This window comes from Carcharodon carcharias, chromosome 17, assembly GCF_017639515.1.
Source record: "Carcharodon carcharias isolate sCarCar2 chromosome 17, sCarCar2.pri, whole genome shotgun sequence".
NCBI lineage: Eukaryota > Metazoa > Chordata > Chondrichthyes > Lamniformes > Lamnidae > Carcharodon > Carcharodon carcharias.
This window is the reverse complement of record NC_054483.1, coordinates 25,587,667-25,601,647: the sequence shown is the minus strand read 5'-3', so window position 1 is coordinate 25,601,647 and position 13,981 is coordinate 25,587,667. Positions and strand designations below refer to the sequence as shown.

The following is a 13,981-nucleotide window of genomic DNA, read 5'->3' as shown; positions in this document are numbered from 1 at the left end:
ATTTTTGTGCAGTTGGCTGACACCATTCTTCTACGACACCTCTCCTCACTTGTCCAATTTAGTCAGACTGCCCTAACTCTAGCCTGACTGCTATATATCCAGCAATGGTTTCTGTCTTTACACTTCTGCACTGTTGCCTCAAGTACCCCGAAAAGAATCTATTGTTACCTCTTTTTCTTCTCAATCTATGTCCTGCTCCCTTGATGATATCTATAGACTTGGGGATCAGTGGATTCACCCAGCTCTAAATAACCCCCATACCTCCCAACTTCTCCACTACCTGTGTGGTGGAACAGTTTGCCTGACATCTAGTCTTGGTTGAGCTGCAGTATCCTTGAGTTAAGCATTGGCGAAACCAAAAGCCATCGCCTTTGCCTCCATTCCATCCCCGTGCCCTTGATTCCACCTTGCTCACTGGCAATTGTCTCAAACTCAAACCAATTCAGCCTTGAATTGGGTTTGTAACCCCCGTATCCATGAAAAAGACTGTCTATCTGTCTCTGCCCTTACTTCAGCTCATTTGTTGCAGAAGCTCTCATCCAACTGTTTGTTGCCTCGAAAACCTGTTTTTACAAAAGCTTTTTGGCTGTCCTTTATAGGCTACAGCTCATTCAAAATGTTGCTGCTTGTATCTATCCCTCACCAAGTGCCCACTATTCCATCACACTTGTCTTTACTGGCTTGCATTCACTCCAAGCTCCCTCAATACTAAGTTTAAAAATCTCATCCTTGTACTTAAATCCCGTTCGTGCCTCTATCGGTAGCTTTCTCCTGCCCTACAGCCCCTTCCTCTGACTCTGGCTTCTTGTGAATAAACCCCCACTTCACCCTACCATTGGAGGCTGTGCCATCAGGTTCGCAAAGCTCTGGAATTGCTTCTCTGAATTCCACTTCCCCAAGTCTCCTTCCTTCCTGAGGTCCTTCCATAAAATCCCCCTATCCAAAGCAACTTGATGATCATCCTGTACAATGCCCTCATCTTTGGCTCAATGATTTTTTTAGGTGAATGCATCTCTTGTGAAGTTCCCAAGAATATTTTCCTGCATTAGATATGCTGTATAATTGAAGAGCTTTTTAGAGTACAGCACTGGTTCTGTCCTGTATCTCAGAGGACACCTCTTTGAATGGGGTAATGCAGCAGTTAATTCACACGTAGGATAAGCATCTCTTTGCATGGGTGATACAGGGCAGTGTCCCTTTCTGCAAATTTGGGAGTTGTCCATGAGCAGCCTTAGGGGTGAGCTATTGGTCTCGCATTATGAATTGGACGTGGCATGAACCTATTGTGGAAGGACATCTGAATAGAGCTTCAGAAGTAGCATGTGCAGAGAGGAATGTTGCCATTGCAGCTGTACATGTTTGAAAAGATGTCAGCATATTAAAAATTATTGCACAGGATGGGACTTGACTGTGAGGAGTGAGTGATTAAAGAGAGCTCAGCTTTTGCTAGTGTGGTGAGTTCATTTTCCAATTCTTCAAGTTTCTGTTTTCTGTGCAGCCTCTGCATCTTTGTGCTTTCCCCGAGAAAAGCTGCAGAAACAAATACACCTGCAAACAGTGGCAAAGGAAAATGCAGCTGGTGCTTCAAGAATTCCTGTGCTTCTCAAAAAAAAAAGTTACACCCTGACTTGCATCCTTTATTGCTTTGCAGTCCGATACTGCCAGAATTTAGCACAGAAGCTAAAGGAATATTAAAGCTGCCCATATCTTGGTACCTCCACTGCAGAGACTTGCTGAGGGTGGGAATGGTTCACTGAACTGGCTGTCATTTCCCGAGCATAACTTACCTTGTCAGAGATCTGGAAATCTGGGCTTGACTTAGACATTGACAACATGATGTTAACATTTGGGCAGCATCTGAAAATTAATTTTAAAAACCTGTTGGTTGAAAGCCACAGGTTACCCTTCCATGTGTCGTTCTCTGGTCTTGACAGTTTTAAGAGGTAACCCACTATATGGATTGAAGCAAACCCTCAGCAGTCCTGTGACTGTAAGCCGCAGAGTTGAGCGGTCACAATGATGAGTGTAATAATTATATAATGGGACTGGACAGAAATCACTTGGGTGGTTAAAGCCCTGATACCAAGTGGGCTCCAGAAGAAATGCCACTGCACATACCATCACTGTTTGATTGACGACATTCGCACTGTATAACTAGGTTATACTGAAAGGTCAGGCGCTGGAATTGCACCTTATTTAATGTTAATAGACCAATGATGAGCAGATTTAGCCTCCCCTATACCGGTATTTATTAAGAATAGATTCGTGAATACATTAATCCATCAGAGAGGAATTTGACACACTCAAGTCATGTTTCTAATTTCCAGGACTTGGTGTTGGAAATGGTCGACGTGAAGCATCCATGACCAACAGTGGAACAGATCTCCGGTCTGTCAGCTGAACCTTCCTGCATTCCAAACTTCTCTCTGCCTTTTTCTTTTAGTAGTTGTTCCAGTAACCAGCTGAACTTGCACTGTTTCCTCCTACGTTTCATAAATTTGTTTAGGAAATGTGCATTCAGCTTTGCATTTAAAATGGAAATTTCTTCAGGGATAATGACTTAATTGATTGCAATATTTAAACCAGATGGGTTTTGATAAACGTGTCCACACAACAGCAGGAGGTTTATCGGCACAATCCACAGGGAGCACGAAACCGGATTAAAACATGAGCGTGTTTTTTGAGTGAGAAGAGATCTGATTTGTAGGAATTAAACCCAAACGTGCAATAGAGTTGAACTAACATTGGCAAACAATATGAATTGGTTTGGTTCTAGCTCAAAGCTCAACATCGAGTCTCATCAGACATGGACTTTGGAACAACTCAAAGTGAGTTCCTTGGTTTGACATCCACACTGAACAGTCAGACACTGTTGAATTTTATTGAGGTTTTACTTTGAAAAGCAGATAGTACTGATGGAGATACTCTTTGAGCAAACATCTAATTTTATTCACTCGTTCTGTGTGAGATTCTGGCAGTAGCAGCCGTGAAGGAAAGCATAGTGAGTAATCTAGCATTGCTATGCTGAAGTTGGTGTTGATGTTGTCAGCAATGATTCCTTTTTTTGTCCTGTCCTGAGTCCTTGTTCCCCTGTCCCAGGCATGTCAAGTAGAGAAAGGCTTAGAGGCTGGTCTGTTCCCAATGCACATGAAGCTGTTGGATTCGGTGCTTTTTCCCGAGCAGTCACTCAGCTCTGGGTGTTCGGGAGCAGACAGTTTAGTCCCAGATCACAATCTTCAGTATTTTCTTTTTCAAGGTGGCACCGTTGGAGGGAGTGGGAAAGGAAGAGGAGCAAAACGTAAACAGGACGGCACTTCAGGAGGGACTGCGAAGAGGACCCGAAGGTGAGACTGTTTGGGAATTGGTTGGGGAACCGGTCCACAGGGCTACTGACTGCTTGAGATGGCTGATTGTGGGGGTGGGGGAACATAGCGGTGCAGCATTCACACAGGAGAGCATTTTTTCACGGATGAGATCGTAGGCTTATTTTCTGCAGTTTTCCTCTGGCAAGCTTGGTTCAGTGTTCTACTGAATAGTGTGGTTTTCTTTGAGTGAGATGACCAGTAAGTTCTAAAATGCATCCTGCACATAAAAAGATCAGTTTCTCCCTTATATGTGGGGGGGGGGATTAATTGTTAACATGGTGGCTTTGCAGTGGATGTTCACCAGCAAATGAACTCAAACTGCACTCTCTGTCCAACTTTCTGACATTACAAAACTGACTTTAAAAAAAAATGTACTAATTTATGGGATGTGGGCATCAGTGGCAAGGCCAGTGTTTATTGCCCATCCCTAATTGCCCTTGAGAAGGTGGTGGTGAGCTGCCTTCTTGAACCGCTGCAGTTCATATGGTGTGGGTACTCCCACCGTGCTGTTAGGAAGCGAGTTCCAGGATCTTGACCCAGTGACAGTGAAGGAATGGCTGATATATTTCCAAGTCAGGATGGTGAGTGGCTGGAGGGGAACTTCTAGGTGGTGGTGTTACCATCTATCTGCTGCCCTTGCCCTTCTAGGTGGTAGTGGTCGTGGGTTTGGAAGGTGCTGCTTAAGGAGCCTTGGTGAGTTTCTGCAGTGCATCTTGTAGATTGTACAGACTGCTGCTACTGTGTGTCGGTGGTGGAGGGAGTGAATGTTTGTGGATGGGTTGCCAATGAAGCGGGGCTGCTTCATCCTAGGTGGTATCGAGCTTCTTGAGTGTTGTGGGAGCTGCACTTATCCAGGCAAATGGGGAGTATTCCATCACACTCCTGACCTGTGCCATGTAGAAGGTGGACAGACTTTGGGGAATTGGGAGGTGAGTTACTCATCTCAGAATTCCCAGCCCCTGACCTGCCCCTGTAGTCACAGTATTTATATGTCTAGTCCAGTTCAGTTTCACTTCAATAACAATACTTCATTGGCTGTCAAGTGCTTTGAGACATCCTCTATAGGTGTAAGTCTGTCTTTGGACTTGTTTGAGGGTGGGGAGAGTAGTCGCTCCACGTTGAGTTTCCGATCTTTAATTTGCTGTTTGAGGGAAGTGCTTAATCATTCATAACAGGGCCTCCACCATGGTGATTTACAGACTGAGCAGAATAGCTTAGCTTTGAGCATTAGGCCCTAGTCCAAGCCAATTGAGAGTTCAAGTGTTTGCATTCAAGTACAGGAGAGGGCAGAGTGATGTGTGGTCAATACTGAAGTGGTTCACATGCAATCGAGGGACACTTACCATATTAGTTTCTTGAGGGAATGGAGTGCAGAAATGGACTGTGTTGGATATGGAGTTAATTACTGGCATATTTTAGTGTCACTGGTCAAAGAGAAGAACAACATGACACAATTGTGTAGACCCTTTTGTGACTTGCAACTGATGTCGTTAGAATGTTTACACCGCAGCAGTACTTGTTTGAGCGCACTGTGGCCCTGTCTGATCTGATTCAGGTTCCTGGGGGAGTAGGTGGGAAGTATCAGATGGTAGAAATTAGGGTTTCATCCAAGGATGTTACCAGCTGCATTTGGGCCCATGAATAGGGAATGGCTGGGGAAGATCTTGAGGGGAGATGAGGTGCTTTTATGTAAACTTTAATGTATATGTTTCTTCCCCCCACCCTACACCGTCCAGTGACCCGCTGTTCGCTGCTCAACGTCTGCCCCCACATGGCTATCCCCTGGAACATCCGTTCAACAAGGATGGTTATCGGTATATCCTGGCTGAACCTGATCCCCATGCTCCGGACCCAGAGAAACTGGAGCTGGACTGCTGGGCTGGTAAACCCATCCCCGGGGACCTCTACAGGGCTTGCCTGTATGAAAAGGTTCTTCTGGCACTGCATGATCGAGGTACGTACATGAGGTGGTCGGGGGTGGGGTGGGGTTAATTCTTCAATGCACAGCAATAGATGTACTGCAGACCAAATGAGTAAAAATTGAACAGATACCGCAGGTATGCTGCTCATCGAATATAACTACAGATTTCACTGGTAGCTTATCAAATGTGACTTAATTAATTTACTACTTGATGCTAATAGCTACTGTAGCAGCAGGATAACTTATGTTCTTAGAGGCACTGTGGATATATTGCCTGATACTCATGTCTTCCACTTTTTCTTAAAATATACTTAATATTTCACAAAGCATTGTTATTTTTGGGAGCACACACTTGTTTTTATTCTTAGTCACACAAGTATTAATACTGCTGAATTCATAATATATATGCACACAAGCACTTCTTTTTAAATGTTTCTCTGTTGGGCTAATGGGGCAGTGGGCAGCCTCAGAGAATTGGAGGCTTCCTACCAAGGAGAATGGAGCTCCAAGAGGATCGCAGTGGCTGTAACCTTTGTGCTCTGTAGAATGGGTAGGTCTTGATGTGCAATTTGAAGATGTGGCAGTCTGCTTGCATTCTTTCCAGTGTTTGTCAGGTGGGGAACAGTCACATTGGGGACAATTCCAGCTGTGTATAACTTGGAATCAGCCCCTCGTCCTCAATTTACTGTCATTAACAGTTGTGAACACTTGTTCCATAAAAGGATCTTCTCCGCCCTTGTATTAATTGGTAGCCCAGGCCTTATTCTCAGCCTCTCAGCACAGGGAGCCATAGCAATAGGGAGCTGAGTGCATTGTGCAAGGTAGAGATAGCTTTGTGGCTTTTCGGGTGCAGATTTGCAGTCCTTCGGTCACAGTGGTTCCTGCATCACTTACTCCCCAAGAAATCTCAGAATTTGGAGATGTCATAAATTTTCCTGGGTCAAATTGAAATTGAAATAACTGTGCCTTCCCCTCTCTGTGGTGGTACTGACCCATTGTGGCCAAAGCCCTTCATGTACCAGACTCTGGGTTTACTTGTGATGAGCTCATGTTGGAGATCTTTGTCCCACCAGATCAAGGAGAGGGCCTCTCCACTTGTAGCCACCATTTGCAGGGGAAGGAAGGGATCAGTAGGCACAATGTCCAGCATCAAACCACAGACTTAATGTACAGTCCATCCTCCAAATTATTCTTTCTCTAAGATGGTTACCCAGCTGTCGTATCTAAAGTTGGGGAGACTTGGAAGTTCGGGAAGTAGGAGACACTTAATGTTGTTGCTTTCTCGAGCTCCTAATTGAAATTGATCTTCGTACATCATCGAGCACTTATGAAACCAGGCAACTCCATAATATGGAGAGCACCTGTGAAACCTGGTGTTTATTGGCTCTGTGACTTTTCCAGCCCCTCAGCTGAAGATATCCGATGACCGGCTGACAGTGACAGGAGAAAAAGGCTACTCCATGGTGCGAGCGTCTCACGGAATCCGGAAAGGAGGCTGGTACTTTGAGATCACAGTGGACGAAATGCCTGCAGAGACAGCTGCGAGACTTGGTTGGTCACAACCTTTAGGTACGGTACGTCTCAGACCTGCACAATGGTATTAGAATAAGGGACTTCACTTTGTGCAGGCCTGGCTCTGTTTGACCTCATCAGCCTGAGCTTTTCAAGGGCATCTCTTGGAGTAAAACGGGTTGAGGTGAGAGTCCAGTTGACAGCCAGAAAGACATGTCAATTTTTTAAAGAAAGCAATTTCATGGACAGATGTGAAACATGTAAAAGCTAAGTGGCTCCACAAGTAACAATCAACCTATGTAATCTGGTTTTTGTTTCTTGAGGGAGTTGGGGAGGAATTCTCTAGAGCATTTTATCCTTCCTTCTCAGCTTGGGTTTTTCATTATTTTTTTTGGCCTCTCTCAGCCAACAGCATGGTTGGGGGAGGCCAAGAGTGAGTGTCCAGTCATGATGCAAAGGCAGTTGAGAGTGGGGCAGATTTGATAGGCCCACTGGTTTTTGTTTGTCAATTTTATATGTTCATACGAGAGAGAGAACAAGTCCTGCAGTGAAATGAATGACAGATGCCAATTAACTATGGCCTCAAACAAAGCACAAAACAAATGGAGTTAATGCTTCAGCCCCTGATAAGGCTCAGTTGGATGACCACAGAATTTTGTAGTAGTTTATCCAGCTCTTGGCTAATGCAACATGAAAGACAACTTTATTTTTAACTTATATGATGTATCTATCCTCCAATCACTGCATTTTACTGGAGAAATAATGCTGCCTTTTTCAGGAGACCTCTGCTATAGTTTTGGCCATGAGTTTTGTTTGCTGACGGTCGTAGAGACTGTTTAAGTAGACTCTGTTTGCTGTAAGCTATGCCAGCCTCCAATTCATTGGCTGATGCAGTGGTGGTGAAACTCTGATTTTGCCACTGAGTGCACTGTCCCCTCTTTCAGCTGCAGTTGGAAATCTAACCCGTCTCTCTTGCCTTAACGTGGGTGGCAGTGGGGGAGCCACTTATTCTCAGAGCCTTCCAAGCTGCCACCAACTTCCTAGGTTTTCCTACCTGCTCAGCTCCAGTGGAGAAGCATCCCAGAAGGGGTTTGACACTCTAGACACTGAGAGATTGTTTCGGCCGACTGGGGAATCTCAAACACCGGGTCGCGATCTCAGGATAAGGGGGCCAATGATTTAGGACTGAGATGAGAAAAAAATTATTTCACCGCAAAGGTTGTGAATCTTTGGAATTCTCTCCCATGGAGGATTGTGGATGCTGCACCACTGAATATATTTAAGGCTGCAATAGACTGATTTTTGGTTCCTCAGAGAATCAAAGGATTTGGGGAGCAGGCGGTAAAGTGGACTTGAATCCTGAGATCAGCTATGATTGAACTGAATGGTGGAGCAGGCTTGACAGGCCAAATGGCCACCTCTTATTTCTTGTGTGGGTGAATGCAGCACAGAAATCTTGAAAAACCTTCCATTCAAACTGTATGAGATTAGCTGCTTGCCTATCTCAGGCCATTGAGGTGATGCCACCTTTTTTTTTTAATCTGACCTTTCCTTTTTATTTTAACTGAGGCAGTGACTGCTGGTAGAGTTATTGACATGGATTTACCTTTGACCAGTTGGTTGTTTTGCCCAAACTTGAACTTTCTCAAAAGCTACCTGCAGAAAGGTTAAATTTATTGTACAAGTCAGCAGTTGATCAAGCAGAGTGGAGCGAGTGAACGTGGATTCTGATCAGTTGTAAATGGGATAAGGGACGATGATTTTATGAGGGAAAAAAAAGTTGGATTTTCTAGTGAGCGGAATCCCTCAATGTTTAAAAATTAAAATTTAAATGTGTACTGTACTTTGTTTTGGAGCAGGTTTGCTCACCTGAGCCACGGGATGCTGATGTATGGCAGGTACTGCGGCTTATTCTTTTGGTACTGGTTGTGGCTTGACAAAATGTATACTTCCTAAAACTTGTCTCTTGTACAGTGAATTCTTGATTAAGAAACTCAGTCCCCTCACACGAGATCTTAAATGAGAGGCAGTGAGGTAAATTGAGTAGCAGTGGTTTGTTAACACCAAGCCCTAGAGTTGGAAAGCATGTAGCTCAGATGAAAGGATGGAAAAAAAATTGCACAGTTTCTGAAATTGTGAGAAGGTGGGTCTTGATGCCAACCCAAAATAAATCGGAGTTGGCAGACTGTCTGGCAGCATCTCTGGAGTTGAAGTGATTGACAGCAAAGTTCAGAGATCAAGTTGTAACCTCTTCAAACTTGGCTCCCTCCAGGCAATCTCCAGGCACCCTTGGGCTATGATAAGTTCAGTTACTCATGGCGCAGCAAGAAAGGAACCAAGTTCCATCAGTCAATTGGCAAACACTACGCCAAAGGCTACGGGCAAGGGGACATCCTTGGGTTTTATCTCTACCTTCCGGAGGATACTGAGGCTGCTCGGGCACTGCCAGACACTTACAAAGATAAGGTAAATGGATGGGTCTTTGCAGATGGATCAAAATTTCAATTTCACAAAATTCCTTCTTTAACATTAATATGTTCATTGAAGTTGTACATTTGGTCAACTTGGGGTAAACAAATTTAACATTTAGGTTAAGCACATTCCCTGTTTGACTCTGTTGTGGTGGAACAGCCAGGAAATTACATCAAAGGCATTTTTGGTTTTTAATATCCAAAGAATTGGAGCAGAAAACATTCTGATTATGTGATGGCCTTGCTGGTAACTTGCAAAGATGAAGGATGGAATCTGTCCCATTCTGGTGGGGAGTCCCATGTGTTTATGCTGTACAGAAGGCCATCTGGTCATCAGAATGAGCTGTCTAACATTATTCTACCTCACCTTATGTTGTCTGCATGAATTTGGCTCTGTTCAGTCTCCTTGTCCCTCCAAATGGTAATTTTGTGCCCTGGTGGCTGAGCAAGTGAATTGTCCCCAAGGCATCTGATAATGCTATTGGAGCCTAGATGTCAGCTGTGACTCAGTGGGAACACAACTGAGCCAGAAGATCATGGGTTCCAGCCCCACTCCAGAGGCTTGAGCACAAAATCGAGTCTTGATGATTCAGTCCTGAGGGAGTGCTGCACTGTTGATGCATCGTCTCTCAGATGAGAGGCTGTACCAAGGATCCATCTTGGATGTAATCGATCCCTAATTACCATTCTGAAGAAGTGTGGGGTATTCCTTTCAGGTGTCCCGGCCAATATTGATCATTCAACCGACAACTTTAAAAGACAAATGATCTGGTCGTGGTCATACTGCTGTTTCCAGGAGCTTACTGCCTAATTTCTTGCAGTGCGTCCCAAAAGACTGTACAGCTAAGGAAGCATGTACACCATGTCAGAATGCTCATTTTAAAGCTTCTTATACACGGAGCCCAGATTAGTATTTGCATCTGTTGGAATGGCCACCATCTGTTTGCCCAGCTGTTGAGAGCAGCTCCTTCAATGCTTGCAGCCTTTGTTTTGAGCACTAATCTGGGAAAATCTGCAAGAGGAAAAGGAGTTTGTGTTATGTACCATTAATGTCAGTGTTTTTCTCTTTGGATCAGGCTCTGATTAAATTCAAGAGTTACTTGTACTTTGAGGAGAAAGACTTTGTGGACAAGGCTGAGAAGAGCCTCAAGCCAGCGACAGGCAGCAAGGTGAGATTCCCAATTAGATTATGCCACACGTGCCTGTCTGCAGTTGCCGTCAGCCAGCAGTTCCATTTCATCAAAATACTTGGAGACATATGCGGATGTACAGTTCCTGCAGTTTTTCACATGAGATACAGGACAGTATCAGTAGATCACTTGACCTTATTTCCTGGGGGCCGAAGTGTATACAAGGAGGTTAATCCAGACTGTTCGTGATCTTGTCCACGTCCAGTACATGTGCGAATGCACCACAATAATGGTGCAGCCATGACTTGGAACTCTGCTCAAGCCAAGTGTAATGCTGCACCCCAACTTTGGCTCGGGCTGGCCCAAGAATTCAAGCTGGGACTTCTGACCAGAAGCCTGAGTCAGAAGCTCATGGGTTCAAATCCCACTCCAGAAACTTGAGCGCAAAGTCAGTATAAACACCACAGTCCGGTACTGAGATAGTGCGGTCAGAGGGCAGAGGGGCTGCCTTTTGGACAGGACTTTGCACACGCTGGTGCACATAAGAGATGCCGTTATCTGAGGAAGGACAGTTCCTCCCCGGTCCCCCAGTGTAATATTTATCCTTCGGCCAATACCACGAGAAGCGGATTATCTGACTGTTATCTCATGGATGTTTGTGGAATCCAGCTGTGTGCAAGTTGGCAGCTGTGTTTTTTGCAATACAACAATGACCACGCTGTAAAGAAAGCACTTCATTGTCAGAACCTGAGATTGAGCCCGGCTCAAGAGAAATGCAGGTTTCTTCATTGTTATCTGACTAGATCAGGACAGGATTGAATCATTGCAGGAGTACTTGCTTTTGTCCAGTTCTTACAGATTGGATTTAGAACAACTGATGCCATGGCTATGTCACTGAAATGTTCTCTTTTTTTTTTCTTGATCAGATGATATTTTATAAGAATGGAGATAATGAGGGAACTGCCTATGAAAATGTATATGCTGGTGTGTACCATCCTGCAATTTCTTTGTACAAGAACTGCACAGTAAGTACAGCTGTAGAAGCACAATGAGCTCTTGTTGGTGGCAGCCTTTGCCTATTGTGTCTCTGTTACATTGATCACCTATGATGGTGCAATAGATTAAAATGACAGAGGGAACCAACTGCTCTATTATATGCACAGAATTCCCTCGCGGTTTCACTGCTCACCATCAGTGCAGCACTCACTTTCTTGGATTCAAGTAGTCATCGTTTTCACATGTTTCCTGCTTCCTGTGCCTCTGGGTTGAAAGCTGCTGGAAGGCTGTGGGGTTGCAGGACCCCCATTCTCGAGCTCAGCTAAAGAGGACCACGTCCAAGATGAGCATTACCCCAAAGAGGAGGAGATGCACTGCAGGCACTTGGCTTTGGGAGCCTCTCATGAATTAGTTATCTTCGTGATGTGGGAGATCCAGGGCAGAGAGAAGGAGAGGTTGTTGGTGATAGGGAGCCATCATGTACCGATGTAAAAGCTCCATGCAATTAATGGAGGGAATTGGGTTTTTGCACTTGCAGTTAGATTTTTGTTTCGATGCCTGAGAATTTCAATTAGATTTGTTTGCTCGATTTGAGTAAGATGAACCTTATTTTTTTTAGAAGGCAAGAATTGGATTGAAGTTTTGGTTAAGTCTACCTCTGAATCTCACATTAGACCATGGGACTCCGTTTTCATGCTGTAATATCGAGTAGGCGGTTCACTCATTCAGACACCTTAAGGTGAAGCAAATCATTGATTTTTGGGTCTGATCTTTTCAGGTGTCAATCAACTTTGGGCCAAATTTCAAGTATCCTCCAAAAGACATTCCATTCAAACCAGTAAGTGATTCAAACGATTGCTTCTCATTGCTTGTAGTATGCTGTTCACTCCAAGTTTTAAAAAGAGGAACAAATGCAGGAATTGGAGAACTGAGGGGGGCCGGCACACCTGATTGGCCAGATCCTGCCTTTTCTCTTCATAAACACTGACCTGTGAATTTGCAGCGTTTTGTGTGGGAAGGGCTTTGGATTTCCAGCTTCACTTTCTTTCCTTGAATTCTAAAATTGCTTTTGGTTGACCACGAAACCAAGGCTGAATCATCCCCGATGTCACGTTAAAGACCCTATGGTAAGATTTGAAGAAGAGCTGGGGAATTCTCCCAGTATCCTGGCCAATATTTACCCCTCAACCCACAGCACTACAGGTTAACTGGTCATTTTTCTCAGTGTTGTTTGTGGGAGCTTGCTGTGTGCAAATTGGCTGTCATGTTGCAATGGTGGCCTGAACTTCAAAAGTTGCTATTGGCAAAGTGCTTTGGGGTTCCCACAGGCTGTGCAAGGTGCTGTAAAATTGCAAGTTATTTCCTTTTCTAGACCAGCAATGCCATATTCATAGAATCATAGGAACTTAAAGCGCTGGAGGAGATCATTCAGCCCATCATGTGTGTGCTGGCTCTCGGAAAGAGAGCCCCACATACCCTCTTCTTGTCTGTAAATTTCTCATCCTCATGATTATCGCACGCCCTCTTAACATGATTGATGCTTTCGGATTTTACCTCCCTTTCAGGTGGACTGTGTATCAGAAGTCAGTTCCCTGAAATGGAGTCAGAAACTTAGCCAGCGGGTGCAAGCCTATGCTCCGATGTTCAGGAGCCTCTGTCGTTAACCCTATGCTGTTTGTCTTTCCTGAATGTGCAGATAAGTGACATGGGCTGGTATGCTGTGGTGGAGCACACACTGGCGGACATCCTTTACCACGCCGAAGGAGAGGTCGATGGCAGGCGAAGCCCACCATGGGAGCCTTAAGTCCCTTTTAATGGAGAGATACCCTGGGACTTCAGAAGTAGCTGAAGAAATTGTGGGCAACTAAGCTTAATGGAAGTGATACTTGAGCCATGAACTGTCGTGATGGGTTCACAACCTTGGAGTCATGTCAGAACAATTTCAATGTACTTGGGTTTAGGTGAGCCAACCTGATGTTATTGCCAGCCATCTCCATGCACATGTAAGTCATGTGGTGTACAATTGCCAAGTTCAGATCTTGTACATGAGCCCTTTCCCCACCCAACAAACCAGTCGCAATTGTCTTGTGACATGTGACTGGAGCCTCGTGATGATACATTCCCCCTGTTGTGATGCTGAATCCTCAACATGAGATAAGTAACAATGGCATTTTCTCAGTATTGAATGGGTCCCTTGCTTTTACGTGCCTTGACTTGGTGACATTGGCCTTTTATTAGTATAGAAGCTGCTGCTTCTTGGAATCCTAACTAACGTACACCACTTTACTCACTACTGGATAAAGGGGCACCGGGAGGACTGTAAACTTCAGTTCAGATCTGTGTCAGAACAAGCAAGATGAAGTGATTATGAGAGACCACACAACATTTGCTAGGGTTGGGTTCCACAGCACTACAAAAGCTTTATGTCTCTTTGTGGGATGTGAATGTGATTTGGTGAATGTGTAGGAATGGCAGGTTCACAATCATAGGAAGATGGCCTGACAAAGACCCATCAGACCAAACAAGGAAGGCTAAAAGAAATCTTGTATTTTGATACCATTACCCTGTAATAAAAGCTGGAATTGA

General features: G+C 44.5%; 1 protein-coding gene across 4 annotated transcripts in view; it reads left to right on the top strand.

Annotated features, from left to right (window-relative positions):
• Nucleotides 1-13,981, top strand: part of ash2l (ash2 like, histone lysine methyltransferase complex subunit) — a 47,377-nt gene extending 33,396 nt beyond the window's left edge. For all 4 annotated transcript variants that reach the window (XM_041209739.1, XM_041209736.1, XM_041209737.1 and 1 more), the window contains 8 exons: nt 3,257-3,344; nt 5,102-5,319; nt 6,688-6,855; nt 9,071-9,264; nt 10,346-10,438; nt 11,326-11,424; nt 12,174-12,233; nt 13,092-13,981. In XM_041209739.1, the coding sequence (XP_041065673.1) occupies nt 3,257-3,344; nt 5,102-5,319; nt 6,688-6,855; nt 9,071-9,264; nt 10,346-10,438; nt 11,326-11,424; nt 12,174-12,233; nt 13,092-13,199 (1,028 nt within the window). In that variant the 3' untranslated portion in view covers nt 13,200-13,981. The remainder of the gene's footprint in view (nt 1-3,256; nt 3,345-5,101; nt 5,320-6,687; nt 6,856-9,070; nt 9,265-10,345; nt 10,439-11,325; nt 11,425-12,173; nt 12,234-13,091) is intronic.